The sequence below is a fragment of the Varanus komodoensis genome, unplaced genomic scaffold, assembly GCF_004798865.1.
Source record: "Varanus komodoensis strain SLA01 unplaced genomic scaffold, ASM479886v1 scaffold43, whole genome shotgun sequence".
NCBI classification, from domain to species: Eukaryota; Metazoa; Chordata; class Lepidosauria; order Squamata; family Varanidae; genus Varanus; species Varanus komodoensis.
The window spans coordinates 2,161,983-2,179,435 of NW_025335985.1; the positions used below are offsets into that span (position 1 = coordinate 2,161,983).

At 42.9% G+C, this 17,453-nt stretch overlaps 1 protein-coding gene across 1 annotated transcript in view; it reads right to left on the minus strand.

Moving 5' to 3' along the window:
- LOC123030177 (neuronal acetylcholine receptor subunit alpha-7-like) overlaps positions 1 to 17,453 on the minus strand; it is a 113,070-nt gene that overhangs the window by 49,272 nt on the left and 46,345 nt on the right. The window contains exons 3-5 of the mRNA XM_044443862.1: positions 6,661 to 6,705; positions 5,524 to 5,633; positions 3,960 to 4,039 (exon numbers count right to left, since the gene is read on the minus strand). Coding sequence (XP_044299797.1) covers positions 3,960 to 4,039; positions 5,524 to 5,633; positions 6,661 to 6,705 — 235 coding nt within the window. The remainder of the gene's footprint in view (positions 1 to 3,959; positions 4,040 to 5,523; positions 5,634 to 6,660; positions 6,706 to 17,453) is intronic.

Here is a 17,453-nt window from a genome sequence, read left to right on the forward strand (position 1 = left end):
CCTGGGGGATCCTGCTTGTTACTGGCCGCCATCCCAATGATTCCCCGCTAATGGTTACCTTCTGCTTTCGGTCAGTCAAACATGCCCTAATCCACCAAACAGTGCTTTGGCATATTCCAAAACTCCTCAGTTTCTCTACCAGGATATCATGGGGCACTTTGTCAAAGGCCTTGCTGAAATCCAGGTATACCACATCCACTGCATCCCCTCCATCTAGCCATCTCGAAACCTTGTCATAGAATTCCACAAGGTTTGTCTGGCAGGACCTGATTTTGTGGAAGCCGTGTTGTGTGGCTGCCAGCCTCCCTTCCCTATCTAGCATCACTAGATCTCTCTCTATTATGAGCCTTTCCATTGTTTTTCCTACAATGGATGTAAGGCTAACCGGTCTATAATTCCCCATGTCCTTTCTACTACCCTTTTTGAAAATTGGGACCACTGATGCCACCCTCCAGTCCTCTGGAACTTCACCCGTTCTCCACGAGGCCTCAAAAATGGAGGCCAGCAGGCGTGAGAGAACCCCTGCCAACTCTCTAAGTACTCTCAGGTGTAACCCGTCAGGGCCTGGCACCTTTGTAATGTCCAATGCCCTGAGAAGCCCCTCAACTTCAAGGGGGGTGACTCTAATCTGTGCCCCTAAGTCCCCAGCCTCATCTAATCCCCTATGTGGATATCCCCCCGTCCTGCTTTGGGAAGAACACAGAGGCAAAACAGTCATTTAGCATCTGTACCTGTTCCCTCATAGCAGTCACTGGATCTCTTTCCTCCTTATTTAGTGGTCCCACCACTTGTCTCCCCTTCCTCTTCCTATTCACATGCAGAAAGAAGCCCTTTTTGTTGCTCTTGATATTCTTGGCAAGTCTCAGCTCGTAATCAGCCTTAGCCTTGCGAAGAATCCTTCTGCAAGGGGCCTCCTCCTCCCGGTATACCCTTTTGTCTATTTCCCCCAGTACCCATTTCCTATGGAGGTTCCTCTTTCATCTAATCCCTTTAACCACCTCCTTTCGCATCCATGGCAGCACTCTCCTCCACCTCCCCACCTTACTGACTAGAGGTACTGTCAAGGCTTGCGCCTCCAAAACCTCCCTTTTGAGTGCCATCCACCCCTCCTCAACTCGCTTACCTTCCAGTAACCTATCCCAGGAGACTTTCCCCAGTCTGGCCTTCAGTTGGCCAAAGTTGGCCCTCTTGAAGTCCCAGCTTCTAGTGCTCAACCTGCTGCACGTCCCCAGTCCCCTGATCTCAAAGCAAAGGATGGAGTGATCACTCGTATCCAGAGCTCCCCAATCTGTACTTCATCTATCAGCTCCTCCCTATTGGTCAAGACCAAGTCAAGGATGTCCCCCCCCCCCCATCGCCTTTCGGACCCTCTGTGTGAAAAACCCTCCCTCTATAGCTTCTAGGAAGCGATGTGACCTGGCTGTCACCGCTGAGTGAGTCTCCCAAGTAATATCCGGGAGACTGAAATCTCCCATAATTACTGTGTCTCTCCCCTGAGACAGCCTTAGAATCTGGTCTGTCAGGACATCATCCAGGGTCTCAAGTTGACCTGGAGGGCGATAACATACCCCCACTGTCAGGTCTCTTTCCCTGTCAAAACCCCTAAGTTTCACCCAGACTGCCTCTGCCGAATCCCCATCTGTGCTGCATTCTAGCTCACTGCATCCTATCCCTTCCCTGATGTATAAAGCCATGCCCCCACCCCTTTCCCTTCCTGTCCTTTCTAAAAAGGTGATACCCTTCTATGTTCACATTCCAGACTTGCCTTTCATCTCTCCACTTGGGGAGGCTGCTCCGGGGGGGCCTGGAGAGCTCTCTCGGCCCTCAGGCACCCTCAGGCACCTCACCTCCTCTTCTGCTCTGCCAAGAGGCCAGAGTCATGGAATACAACAATGTGTCAGGCATTATTCTAATGCCAGCAACATGCCTACTATAGATTTCCCCTCAGTTTCTCTCACAATATATATTAAAATGTGTGGCTTATGCTCCGTTCTCTACTTTCTTCTTTTACAGCATGAAAATGTGTGGCGCATGGCAAGCACTGAGTAAAATTTGGCCAAAGTTGTTGGAAAGGGCATGTGGATGCATGTTTGCAGAGAGCTGAAGAGGGTTTGAAAATCAGATAAATGTTCCAATGGTATAAACTCCCTCACCTCTCACCTTTGATAAAAAGATTTTATGGGTCTTTGGGCTGTTTAAAAAAACCTGTAACACATGTGTGCCCAGGAATGACAGTGGAAGAAAAGAAATGTGCTTGCTTCCCGAAAAACTGCTCCATGCATGCACAAAGAGCCTGTATGTGTGATGCACAGAGACCATGAAGAAGTACATTTCTCTCAAATTATTTTCAACCCTTAAAAACCTATCTTAATTTCTGATCAGGATAATCAAACAAGTGCTTAAGGGCTGCAAGCCTATATATACTTACCTGGGAACAAGTCCTATTGAAGTCAATGGGATTCACTTCTGAGTAGGCAAATATAGGATCACACTTATTTTTTCAATGGGTCTTTGAGTCTGTACTTTGGCAGAAATGTGCACTAAGTCATTAAAGTGCCTTAAGCGACAATGAGCCCTTAGCGGAGAGTAAGTCCCACGGATGTTAATAGTGCTGACATTTGACTTGCAGACTTGCACAGGATTATGCAGTTAGCAGCTCAAAAACCTGTCGGGTGCCTTCGATTCAAAGCCATCTGAGAACACCCATACAGCCTATTTGTACTGTAAATCATGATGACAGAATAATGGCTAATAGCTCTTCGCCTCAGGCCTGGGCCCAGGATTTTGAGAGCCCTTGGGCCACGGACCTGCCATGCTCTGGTCCCTTCCCTCTTTCCTTCTGGTTATCAAGTTCAAGACAGTCCTTTGAAGTGCAACTCTTTTAGCAGACCACATAAGAGTGTGAACTCTAAATAAGCTTCTACCCAAATGGAAGGAGGAGCATCTGCTCATGAATCCAAAATGGAAACTCCCCCTCTGTCCCTCCCTACCAGTAAAGCTTCTGCCATCTGCATGAGATGGTGTAATGTGGTGTCCTGCAACAGCTTTAATCCAGCAGCCTCCTTGGCCCCTTCCAACTCTACTATTCTGTGACTCAGGGTGGCTCTTGCTGCTTGATGGAGAGACGACAGGAAGGCCAGAGACCCTCTAACTGGGCCACTCGTTCCTCCCATCACCTCCTTACTGGGTCAAGGACTGGATCTTCCCCCTGCCCCTCCTCCCCTCCTGAAAGCCCTCCCACCCTTCCAAAGCAGGCCGATCTCATGCTCTGGCTGAGAAATTTTACTAGGCAACCCTGAAACTTCAAAGTCCTGTCCCCGCTTGCTCCTTCACCTCCTCCTCAGAACTGGTCCATCTATCTGAATAGTCTTAATGGGTGAGAGACAGGCCCACCTTCTACAGTAACCCTGTCTCTATATTACCTTCAGTGGAATGGGTCCTCTCTTTCAATGAGTCTCCCTGCGGACCACCAGGGTCACTGGTCCGGATGTGCAGCTTCTTTCTCACCGCTGCTGCCCCTTGCTTGCTTGCTTGGCAGCAAGCCAGCAAACCGCCAAGAAATGGCCCTTCCTCCTTCCCAACACCCTCGTACGGGCCAGAGAGGAAGGTAGAGGAACAAGCAAGTTGCTGTGGAGAAAAGGAGGAGCCATTCCAGGGGACTCTATCACAGTGTGGGGCCTTGGCAGAAACTCAGTCATGCCTACCCTTGGCTCCAGCCCTGGCTCACCTTACCTGGCTTTCAGATACAGAGAACAGCCGAATGCTCCTAAAGCTCCTGCATGCTAATTGCCTTAAGCAAGAGCTTGGTTGAATTTTTGTGCCACAGTAATTAAACTATACATTTGAACACCACTGTGCATAGCTTTAACCTTTTAGTTCAGATCCACATATATTAATTCCCTACCCATGGGAATAATTGTGAATATATTTTTAAAACATGTTTTTAAAAGGTGCCTTACCTGGAGGGATATACTGGCAAGATCCTGAGTAGTTTACCAGAACATTGGTGTGAAATGTTGCATCAAATCTCTCGTCTGCACTACAAAATACAGCAGAATAAAATTAACTGGGTGTTGCTTAGTGCTTGGATTTGTTGTGTGGTAAATGGCCAATAATAATAATTACTAGGAACATCAACTGATTGAAGATTGTTGGCATTTTTTTTTGCAAAAAAATATAAAAGCAATCACCGTTAATGCAAGTTTCAGAACATCCAAAATTCTTCCTTCAGAATTATGGGATCATAAAATTACTTTTGGATACTTGAAAGACATGTAGATTTTTCTTATTTGTAGGCCATTCATATAATATCCCTTTTGAAGTTTGGTTTTTATGCATTTTGACCTACTGAAATGGAATTTTGCTTTACCTGACCAACTAACAATTAGATTCTTTTGCAATATTTAGTTTAGACATGCCCTGCATTTTTAGAATTGCTTGCCATGGTTTGCTGCCATGAGCCTTATACCCTTTCAGCTTTTGGGCAGTACCTCTTTGGCTATTAGGTGGCATAGAAATGAAATAACTAAATGCAAATGAATAAATAAAACTTTAAAACATTTTTATCTCACCTTTTTGCAATGGTCAAACCAGGTTAGTATTATAATGAAAAATAAAATACATCAAACCCCTGTAATGCATGGATAAACCTCAGAATATACTCATAAATACTAAAATAGACATAAGCCTTATATATTTTGACTGAGGTATGCCATGTCAAGCATCCTGAACCGAAACACCATCATTTCCAATTCATACCCTTCCTGTTGTCCAAAATCCATGTGAAAAAGCTAGGACTTGTACGGCCACCTCAATAAGGACAAGGAGCATGAATATACTTCCTGGGAAGATCATTCCAAAATGCTGGGGTAACCATCAAGAAGGCCCTGCAATTTCCACATATTTTCTTAGTTACATCATTGAGGGAATTTGCAGTAACAGTTTCCAGCGTGCCTTGAGTAGGCAGGTGGGGTCATGAGCAGCAGAAAATCAAGGGCATTGTGGGAGGGAAAGTGCATCAGAAACTTATGGACAGGTTCTTTAACGGAAGGATACTAGTCTGAAAGCTAAGCCAATCCAAAAAAATGTTTGTATAAATGAACATTTTTGGTGAACAGGATGGTTCCCAGCCAAGTTATCCATGCTAATGAAAACTGTCATTCTAGCAATATTTTAGATGCAAACCACCATGTTCAACTCCCCCATTAGTACATTTAATTTAGGCATAGGGAAGATACATTTCTTCTGAGGTTGGACTGCAACTCCTATCAGCCCTAGTCGGCCTAGCCATGAAGGATGATGGAAACTGCAGCAGAACAACATCTGGGGGACCACAGCTTCCCCGTCTCTGATTTAGTTTAAGGAGGCTGGCAAAGCGACAGAGGTCATCATATGGCATTATTTCACTGAGCTTCCCTGAGTAATTGCATAATTATTCTGAAGCTTAAGGAAGTGACACCCATTTCCAGCCATTCTGCAACTTGTTCTGCTGGGGAAAACCAACCCAATATGAGCCTGCCTTACCTGTTGTACAGAAGGATGTCTGGCACCCAAATCTGATCTGCTGGAAATCTTAAGTTCTGAACTCCAGGATATTCTGACTGATCCCATGACAAATAGGCATCAAGCCAGGACTGTGGAGAAAGGGAGCTGTGTTAGTAAAATTCAAGAATGCACAGAAATCTGTTGAAAAGCTTTCTAAAACAGTGAGTACAATTTAGACAATGTTACAAGATGAATGACTATGATTATTCACAAGCATGGGAAGACAGTGGAAGCAAATCTCTCAGGGGAGGTTAAGCACTGATGTGGACGGGTAGGATGAACCATTTAAAACAGAGGTGGCCAACCTGTGGCCCTCCAGACATTTTGCCCTATAACTCCCATCAACCCTAGATAGTATCATGGGAGTTGTAGGCCAAAACATGCGGAAGGCCAGAAATTGCCTCTCCCTGACTTAAAGCAAAATGCTTAAATGCTACAGCTTAATCCTTTCTTACCTCTTCTGGTATACATACAGGACTGCACAAGTATACAAATATATTCACCCACAGAAACATATACAAAAATCAGACTTGGAAAATGCCCAAGTCCAAACAGAAAGGAGATCAGATGAATCCACCTGCATTTCATATTCTTGTGCTTGCAGGACATTTGTCTATTTCTTGGTGGAACAGAAATAGAATCAGACAGAAAGGTCCCAGGAATAGATGCCATTCCCTCCAAGAGAAGGAACTAAGATCAAATGTGAAATATTTGTGGGAAGACTGTGCTCTTATTTATGGAGCTTTGCTATATGCCCCCATACAAAAACCCTACACTCTGCTCCTGTCCTGGCAATTCCACCCACACTCAAAACAAGTTTTCAAGAATTACACTGCTGCAGCTTTTGTCAGCATTATGCATTCAGTCTCATATTTAGTCTGGCGCAAAAGCTCATGTGGAAATGACTGACTCAGCTTTCTCTGAAATCAAGAAAAACCAAGCCTTTTTTAACAATAAATCAAAGTCAAAATAATTTTAAAGTAAGATGGAATTTATTTCTTCTCCCTTCCTCCTTTTTCCACATGAAAAAGTTGCTTTTGGCAAATAATGGTTGTTCAATAATTAACACTCAATAACATCTAACATTTTAAGTTGAATAACAGTAACCATACTTACCATCTGCAGCCAAGCATTTGTTATTAAAACCTGGTTTTTTTCATCCTTAAAAAAAGGTGAGAGGAAAAATAATTAATATAAAAAGTGTTTTGCAAACACTCTGGATTGGAGAAGGTGAGTTATACAGAAGTAGAAATAGCAGCAAAATAGGACAGCTATGCTTGCAGGAATACACATGAGGTAAGGAAATGAGAAAAAATGGTTTTGGCATTTACGAATGTTCAGATGATGAAAAATTAGTGATAGCCACAATGAAAAATTTGTAACTAAATTATGCATCTGAAGTGAGGCAGCAGCATTTCTATGTCATTTCTATGTCAAGAGCTCAGCCAGAGGGTTTTCTACCTCAAATGTTTTTTTTTTAAATGAAAAAGAACCTGCACCATGCAATCAATAATATAAGATCCAAATAAAAAGTATGGGCACACTCCAGCCAAACTTAAATTATTTGTCCCACTCAAAGACCTAGAGCTGGCACTGAATTTTATGCAAATCTTATATCTTCAATGTATTTTGTTGCATGTGGGTACCTGCTCCAAACAACAACAATAAACTCTCCTTTTATTCCTCACAGGCTGAGACTGAGTTAACTAAAATTGAGAAAAGGAATAAGTTATCAATGCTGTGGGATACCACTACCACCTCAAAATATATTGGCAATTGTAAACAAAGCATCTTTGAAAACAGAATGCAAAGAATTGAAATATGTGAGCTTTTCCCCTATTATTGGAAACTGTCTACACGATATTGTGGTAGTATAAGGGATAAATTCTAAATATGCTGCACATCACACCCTGTTGTGGGAATTAAGTCCAAAATAAATGAAGACCTGACTTGTCAATTAGAGATAAATCTGGTTCAACTTGGTTAGTTAACCACAGGTTGTTGCAGTGCATGCCACCACTGTTTCACATATTCAACCTCCAACTGGGCCATTCAGAGGTTGCTTCTATCATCTGGACCAGGGCACTATAGGTTAACCATGGATTAAACAAGCCCAGTTAACCTACCATTGGTAGTTAGATCAACTGGGGGTTGCTTAGTGCTCTGATTTGCTTAACATGGCACAAGCTGTGGTCACCTCAGTTTGAGGCCGCCTATGCGGAATGGCGGCACCTGGCAAATGGCACAAGGTATCGTGGGTTCATTCCCGTTGCAATCAGGGCCATTGTTGTTGCTGCTGTTTCAAACATAGCCCAGGAAATCTGCAGAGAGGATAGGCCAGGAAGGGTAAGGAGGGGCCGTGTGTTCTCAGGAGAGCAATACAACTTGCTTCCAGTTAAAAGGGCACGGGACAGCAGCCTCACCCTCCCAATGAAATTGGTGGTGCTTAATTACTGGTTGGGTCATGCCAACAATTGTTCTGGACATTCATAAGTAGTTCTAGAATGAATTACTGGGACAGCCTCTTGCCAGTTGCAGTCTATATTCATATTCTGTGTTTGTTCTGATGAAGTAGATCATACTCTCCCTGCACCTGCGCTGGAGACTGATATTGTGATATTGTGGCTATTTGTTTTTTGTATTTGCTTTTCCATGTTATTTTTATTTTATTTTAAAGCACAATTTGTTACCTCCGAGGAAAAGCACAAAAGATGTTTTAAGTCAACATTTTTCAAATGTAGTATTTCCAAGGCATTCATCTGAATCGAATTTTAATTCTGTGTGGCCAATTACAGCTTATTTCCCATTGGTACTTCCTTCCCCATTTCAATTCCTTTTGCTTTGGAAAAACTTCAAAGTGTATGTGAGCTTTATTCCTATTTCCAATTGCCTTGGTTTTATTAAGCATTAATTCACTCTGGCACCACTTTCATTTATAATGCAAGCATTTATGTACTCCAGGTTTAGCTGCTACTAATCCAAAATGGTACAACAAAATCCTTTTAAGAATCTTTCCCAGCATTCCTCTTTCTTTTTACCACTTCCACCAAATAGAGATCCATGTAACTCTGTGCCAGGCAACTTCAAGGGAACAGAGAAATTGCAGGGCCCAAGATGCTCCCTGGGATATAGGCTCGCTTCTCACCACTGCTTCTGAGTTACGTAGCACTGCTCAGTCTTTAGGAAGGGGTCCACAGAACCACATTTCTACTTCATGCAGATGGATGACTGAATAAATCTTCACACATAACTATTACATTTGTACCTAAGACTTGCTAAAAAAAGAGGACATGTAGCAACAAAAAAGCAGACAAAAATATGACACTGGTTTGCATAAGCTAATGCATAGAGACCCGCACTTAGAAATAATTGTTATAATTTCAATGACAACACATTCATCTCAGCATCGTGTGGGGGAGTCTGTGACCAGAGGACTGTCAACTCTTATAGTGATGACAATTTACCACTTACAGAGGTGACAATTCTTACAGTTTTAACTTATAAAATACAGGGGTAATTCCACCTAGCCTTCATGAATTCCCCCTAGGGGACTCTATCCCCCTCCCCAGGACCTTTTAATTCAGGTTGACCCAGGTGTGTATATTTGGTGGAAATAAGATGCAGGTCTGGATGCAACACTTTTTAAAACAACCATTCTCTTTATTATTTCCTCTGGTTTAAGATAAAGTAGCACAAGGCCTGTCTCATCACTGCCAACAGATGTGAATAACAGCAGGAACTCTTCTGGCTCAAGGGAGTTAAGCACTGGGGAAAAAACTTTATGTACAAACCCTACACATCTCCAAAATCCTCACTTCAAAGTTATTTTTGGTAAGCCTAGCTCTCCATCTGGATGAAGTGAGTTCTAGCTAGGAAAAACTGAGGTCAAAATAAATGTGCTAGTCCTTAAAGTACTGCAAGACCCTCTCCTTTTTTTGTTGCAGCACCTTAAAATGGCTACTTGCTGGAAATTAGAACCATGTCCCTGAATCCAGAGACTAACTCAGCACTGTTAAACCACAACTATACTGCTATTCAAAGCAAGCAGGCAGATGGCTTTCCCCAAGAAAACACCGGGAAATGTTTGCATTTTTCCCTCATGTTCAGGATTAGAAAGGGGCAAAACTAGATATGAGAAAGATACTTAATTATGGCTAAAAGCAGCCCCCCTATGAAGACCAGTAATTGCGATGTCAGTGGGCAGTTTGTTCCCTCCAGGCTGCAGTCCGAAATGTTAAGAAGTTGTTCATGGTCCTGAATCTAGATTGGGGCTTGGATTCAGAAACATGGATAGCACCTTTAAAAGTCAGACTAAAACTGAGAGTAGAGATCAGCCACCAGCCTCCACTGCCCTGGATCTCTAATCTGCTTGATGACATGTAAGAAAACAAATGGTGTGCTGTGACAGTAAAATGTGCAGGTCCAATTCACTGACTGCTGCTTCTGGGGGTGAAAGACAGTGATGGCATCTGCCCTGCCCTGCCCTGCCCTGCCCAGGAGGGGCAAAGAACCAAAGGGGAGATTCAAGCTTCCTATTTGCATTGGCAACCAGGTAGCTCCCATCACAACTTATGGAGCGTGATCATCAGCTTTGCCATGGTGGCTGACTGGGTACATTTTGGGGGACTGGCTCTCTGGACGGGATACAAGTCTGTGGTGGCGACCCAGCTGTGGAATGCACTGCCCAGAGAGGTTCACCTCGCGCCGACTTTATATGCTTTTCGACTCCAGGTTAAAACCTTTTTATTTACCCAATATTTTAAAGTTTAAATATTTTAATCAGGTTTTATTGACATCCTCAGTCGTATTTTATCTTGTTATTGATTGTTGTATTTATTGTATATTTATTACATTGTAAGCAGTCCAGACTCAATTGGTATAGGATGGGATAAAAATATCCTAAATAAATAAATAGAAGATGTATGAGACTGGAAGTCACCAATACAGGAAAGAAGAGAGTGGATTTCAACAGTTTGTTTATTTATTATTTATTTATTAAAACATTTTTATGCCGCCCCATTCGCCGAAGCCTCGGGGCGGCTTACAACATAGATAAAACAAGTTAAAATCCATATAAAATAATCTTAATTAAAACACACATTATAAAATAAGCCTCCCTGGCCAGATAAAATTCAATTGTATTTAGCATTTAAAATGTTGCTTAAATAAAAAGGTCTTTGCCTGGCGCCGAAAAACAAATAACGACGGCGCCAGGCGGACCTCTCTGGGGAGCGCATTCCATAACTTAGGCGCCACCGCTGAGAAAGCCCTCCTCCGAGTAGCCACCCTCCTAATTTCTCTCACGGAGGGCTCCCGGAGAAGGGCCTCTCCCGCCGATCTCAGGGGGCGACTGGGCAAATATGGATGTAAGCGCTCCTTCAGGTATAATAAATAAACTTGTTTATTTCCTTGGTTAGAGTCTCTTGACTCAGAAAGTGTTGGGTTAATTTAACTGTCCCTGTCCATCTTGGAGGCCTCCTTTTCTTTCACTTTTCGTGTCAGAGATAAACCATCATGTGTAAGAGGAAAATTTCAGGCTGTCAGTGTTGTTTTCTTCCACATTCAACCTTTTCAAATCTCTAGTCCATTCACTCCCAGAAATGCAGAACTAGGTGATACTGGCAAATACGTAAAGCAACCCCAGATGTACCTCCTAAATTTAATAGGTGCAGCTCTTCTCAGCATAGTGAGGACTGTAATGTACCTGCCTCCCATGAAGCTCTTAAAGATGAAGAGCCTATCAGAGAAAAGGTGGGAGGAATTCTAATTCAGCACAAACATGTTATTGAATATACAGGGATTCAAAGCACTCGACACCTTTGGCCTGGATGGACAAATCAGTCTGCACTGTTTTCTCCCCCATGCAATATTTCTGTATATCCCAAATTTGAAGAACTTTGCAAATTTTGGAAACGTCTTATCAAAGCTAAACTAAATGAAATTCCCATCCATTTCCACTCCACATGTATAATTCTTAAGACCCCTCACGTGCTACGCCCCCATGTGGCGAAACATATTTGAACATTTAAAAACAAGGCACAATGACCTGTACATTGCAGGAATCCTGTTGGGAAGTACAGCCCATTTCTGCATGCTCCACTACAAATATTATGTTATACTTTGATGTCCAGCAGTTCGACACTTAATGCAACATTCCCTGAATTAGCAGGCCAGATGTTAAACTTCTCTGTGTTAACAACCTTCGGCTCACTGGATGCTCTTGACTCTAGCAGGAAAAATTGAACATGACACCCAGAGTTTTACAATTTTTTGCTCAATGCTCTGATGCTTTGTATGCAGCATATTCATTTTAAGAGGTGTAGATTCAGGTCTTTGCTTGCACAAAGTGGCCTGCGTGGACCAGGTTACATGCACCACTGTGTGGCATGTGGCAGGTTGTCCACATTATCCAAAGGGCCAGAGTTCCTTGTCTGAGGCAGCCGCTTTTTCCTCATAGGTGGAATTAAATCGTCTATCCTGAAAATAATAATTCCATGAATACTATTGATGTTTAGCTGATAGTCTATAAAGTTCCTTCAATGCTACCAAGCTTGCTTGGATCACATGTTGAATCGTGGCCAGAAGGAGGGGCAGAAACGGAAAAGCATGCAAGCTTTTTTCATTTTTTAGTCCCAAGTGTTTTGGTATTCAGAGGTACCATGACTCTAACAGCAGCTCTTTGTGAGGACATTAGAATGGGATCGTGTTTGTCTCCATGCTGTGAAAAGCTTCACACCCTGAGATTTCTGCACATCAGGATGTTGTTAAAAGCATACGAGCAAGGCAAGACTTCTTTCTGCCCTGATCCACTGGCAACCCAAAGCATCTGATGAAATCCCATTCAGACTGCAAGACATGTAGAGGGTTCTGTCATCTCAATTGCTCTGCCATGCATACAGGAGAGCAAAATCTCCATCCGCTGTCAGGCGCACTGTTGCATGCAACATCTAGTTACAAGAGATTATATCTGGGAATAGACAAGTCATAGAATGGAACGGCTTCTTGGGGACCCTGCCTGCTGGAAAAGCAGGCAGCTCTTCTGGTAAGTCTCCATGCACAAATCAGCAATCTATTTATAAGTACGCATGAGAAAGGGACTAGGATTATAAGACAGTATCACTCAGAATTTCATAGCCTGTAAGCAGGGAATGCAAGGAAGAGAAATCCAAGGGCACCAACACTTGTGCTCACCAGTATTCAAAAGATCCAGGGTACCTCCAGGCAGCAGCTCCTAGTGATATCAGTAAACAGGCACTGTGCAACTATGCCATCATTTCCTCCTTAATTTGTTTAGTGGTAAGTGAAAATGCAGATAAAGAAGTGGGGAAACATGAGAGGGTTACACCTGGGAACATCCAAAAATATAAAACCCACAGTGAAAGCACAGGATTGTACTATTAAAACCTTATTTAGACAGATACTAAACTCTCTCTCTCTCTCTCTCTCTCTCTCTCTCTCTCTCTCTCTCTCTCTCTCTCACACACACACACACACACACACACACACACACACACACACACACACTTGTGGTCTGAATGACTAGGATCCCTGCAGTGAGTACAGAGTTCTCTTTTAAGTCCAAAATCTTAAGACTGTGACAGCACTGCTTCCTGATGGATTTGGTGCAGTGGTAATAGAAGTAGAATTTGGAGGGTCTCCATCCCCCTCCCTTTTCCCTCCAGCCTAAAGTAGTTGGGAGGAAGGTGCTGCTGAAGTCTGTCTGTCCATCCTTCCTTCCTACCTAAATTCTGGGTCAATCCTTAGATCAGTCAGTAGGCTTTCCAGCCAGGCAAGAGAGAAGGAGCTGGGTAAGGGTGCATTCTTCCTTAAATTATATTTCCATATTAATGTCCCTCTTCCTAAATCTCCCTGAATATACCAGTATGGTGTACACTGTGAGAATCTCCATAGAGTCATCCACTAAACAAATGCACACACACCCCACTCCCTGCAGAAGAGTGCACTAAGTTTAGGAGAGAACCTCAAATGGAGAACATGTCTTTTAAGGCAGGGCAGCACAACACTCGCCCTGCTACTCTGGTAGCAGCCTTTGCACTGGCACATATTGGGACCACTGGTCTAAACGCACTTGATGGAGCATTCTGTTGAAGCTCAGGGGGTCTAGATGCAGTCAATACCTGGAAGGAGGCCCACACAGAAACTCTACGTGTTCCACTTGGAACTCCAGGAAAGATGGCTAGAAGCTAAGAGCAAGACATGAATTACATAAAACGAATATTTAAAAACACGCCCACTTTTCTAGCCACGATCACAAGGGTTTCGTGTTAATTTGCCTAGGTCTTATTTACTTGTTGACCCCATAAGATTCTGAGGCTTTTTAGAGAGATGCTGAAACATATTTCTTACTGCACAATCCTATGCATGTTTACTCAGTGGCACTGCAACTTCCTATGAAAAGGAAAGGGCTGATAAATCAGCTGCAGTCTGTAATGGGAATGTATCCTGGTGCTTCTGAGTGATTCACCCCTCCATGACTTCAGCCTCAAACAGTGATTTGCCTGAAGGAGTGAAAAAACACTGTTGGAACCTGTATTTGTGAATCAAAAGGTGGGATAGAAAGGATAGAAACTATTGGTTGGGGGGAAACAAAAGGTCTCCACAAGCACAATAGAACTTGCATGCACATTCAGCTGGAAGTCATCAACTGATACGCCATGGAGCGGGATATCAAATGGTGATTATGTGCAAATAAGCCTTTGGTCAATGCATGAGACTCTCCAGTGTGACCACACTTCACAGATGTATCCTCAAAAGGCACTCTGAGCTAGTCTTGGAACATTTTACTTGGCGCTCCAACAGGAAGTGTGGGGTTGCCAACCTGCATCACCAGCGTGGTGACGGAAATTCTCAACACAGTCGACTATTATGTACATATTCCGCAAGTGAGTCGCATATTGGCTTCCCTAGAATGACTCGTCATCTTAAGTATTCGGTGGTATATTTCACATCAGAACCTGCAGGTGCTGCAATAAAGAGAATGAGGCACCAGCTGTTATTTTTAAAGTATTCATCATTCATTGTTACTGCTCCACCACATAAACGCAATAAGGGAAGAGAAGAAGCATGAATATTAAAAACGTAAGCAATTGGAGTAACAGTTTTCAAACATGGAAACGGGATGGTAAGCAATTCCTCTGCATCTTCAAGGGCAAAAGGTAAAGGGGCTTAAGATGAAGGAGGTTAAATATCAACAAGAATTGTCTAAAGATAAGCATAGTCAGGAAATGGAGAAAACTGCCAAGAGAAGCTACAAAATCCCATCAGTTGCAGATCTTTAGAAAAGACCAGACAGACATCTGTCAAGGAAGGTTTGGGTACTTTGGACTGATTAAATGGCCATATAAATCCCTTCCAACCATTGAACTTTGTTCTGCTGCTTCAAAACTACAGTCTGCATGTCCTCATGTAAACTAGGATTATTTGAGATTTCACAGATACATGCAAAGATAAACACAGAAATATGCAGGGCTGGCCCAAGCCATATTAAAATGGGACACCAATATCTTTAGTGCCATTAATTAGTGCATGATGTGAAGAGTGTGTTAGGCTCGACCCACCTGGCATAAGATTAGCATAACAGAATGTTATCAGCTGTGTACAAAAGTTAGCATAATAGGAGGCTTTGTGTATTAAATTAGCCTAATAGGAGGTTTATCAGTTGCCCCAGGCATATACAGAGTGTTACGTCAGAAAATGGGCAAGGTTGATCAAAGGCGTAAAACTTAAAAGGATAGGCTAACTGCAAACCGCTCTGCTTCTGTATCAAAATGTAGACTAACCGCAAACCGTCTCGCTTCTGTATTATGCTAACTCGCTTAGGATGCCAATAACAATTTTCCATTTGTTTGTAAGAAGGTATAAAACACCGCTGTCCCTCTACTGGGGGGCCCGCACTCATCCCATCTTTGTGTGGTCCCTGTGCAGGTAATAAAAAAACTCCTCTTAAAAAAATACCAACTGGTCTCTGGTCTCATCTGTAAAACCGTGGGACACACCAGAGTGCACACCCAAACACCAGCAACCATTGCAAAGGATGCTCACCATAAATACACAGCTGTGCACACACAGCTGCGCCCAACATCATGTGTTTCTCTTGTAAAGGGGAGGCAGCAGCTCAGTGACAGAGCACAGGTTTTGCAAGAGACCAACCCAGCTGAGTCCTGAGATGCCCCATCAGGCCACACCGTGTGGGTCATCAGCACAGCCCAGCATGGGCCCAGGCACAGATCACAGACAAAGCACGCCTTCCACAAGCAGGCTGAGTTCCTGATATTTCCAGCTGAAATGGTGTGAGGTGGCTAAGGAAGACCCGTGCACACTGCGGCCCTGAAGACACACTGACATTCACAGCAGGCAGTGCAGGGCTAGCTCAGGCTTTCCCAGTCTACAAAAGAAAAGAATAACCAAGGCATCCACAGTTAGGGGAGGAGAACAGGCAGAGCTGTGCATATTTCTGCCGGGATAGCTAATCTGGACTTGCCTCCTGATCAGTCGCAATTCCTGCAGAAATACAATGGACAGCTTCCCCCACGTATGGGCAATTCTGCGGCCTGTAGCTCCCATGGGTGATTGTTGTCAAACTAGAGATGGAGACTGGGCAGAATTATTTTCACCGAGTAGATTGGGAGAAGGTTACTCAGCCCTCCCACATGAGTGTGTATTTTGGTTTTGGAGGAACAAGGTTTGTTTATTTTCTAATTGGTATGAATCATACCATTTAAAAATGGCTGCTCTGGTGTAATTTCTTTAATAGTTACTCTGGAGATTTGTGCACAGGAGAACCTGCCAATGATATGAAGAAAAAAAATAATACTTGTAGCTTCTCTAAAGCAAAAGAGTGAAGCTATATTACCAATAGCTATATTGAATAGTCAAACACAGAAAGGGTATCCCCCCCCCCCCCACACACACACATCAAAACAGCTCTTTTTATCTTTTTATAGTCATTTTCATTAATACTCTATAAATGAAAATACTTCTGGGATGGATAATCCTTTCATTATTGTAGCTTTCTGTACCATTTTTTTCTGCATGTTTGAGCCTTGATGGTCAAGCTTACATAGTCGAAGTTAACTGGTTGGAAAAGATTTGTACAGGATGTACTATAAGGATTATGGTTTTATCTTGTGAATCCAGATGTTATATTGATAATAATGTACTCACCACTGTATATTACAAGTAATTTAGACTGGACTGTTGTTTCACTTTCTTTTTAAATTCTTGGTACAATGAAGATATCTTGTCTCCTGGTGCGCAGAGTGCATCGTAGATGTCCTACAGGACATAGTGTTCTGTGATTCTTGTGCAAGCAGAAAAGCTGTTTCCCACTGAGCAGAAAAGTCTTTCATAGCAAAAGTAAGACTAATATGCATGGGAGTTCCTTTGCTTGCACAAGTGCTTGCACAAGACTTTTTCACTGGCTCATTTTCAGAACCTTGCATGACCCAGGATAATTTAAACATTACAACCTGTATTTTCCTTATTCATTTTTTCTTGGAGCAGTGGTCAGAAGGTATATCTGATCTACTGGTGGATCTACTGATCTATATCTGATCTACTGGTAGATCTCTGGGTAATTGCATTAAGTCAACAATTAATTTTGACTCCTCATTTTTCAACAATAAGAACTAAATGACTTCCCTCGCCTTAAATTATATGGCTGAAATGAGGGAAGCTTGGAATAAGCAGGAATGGTGTGTGTGTGAATGCACATGTCCATGTATGTGGAAGGATTACAAGCTCAGTTCAATGCTGGTATCCAAACCCTACTCCTGAGTCTAGGTTTCCTTATTTCTAAGTACAAGTCCTTCATTTTGGGTTCCAGTAAGTGCATCCCAAAGTATTACTTAAAGCATCATCCATTATACAACCTGCGATGCCACGGCACT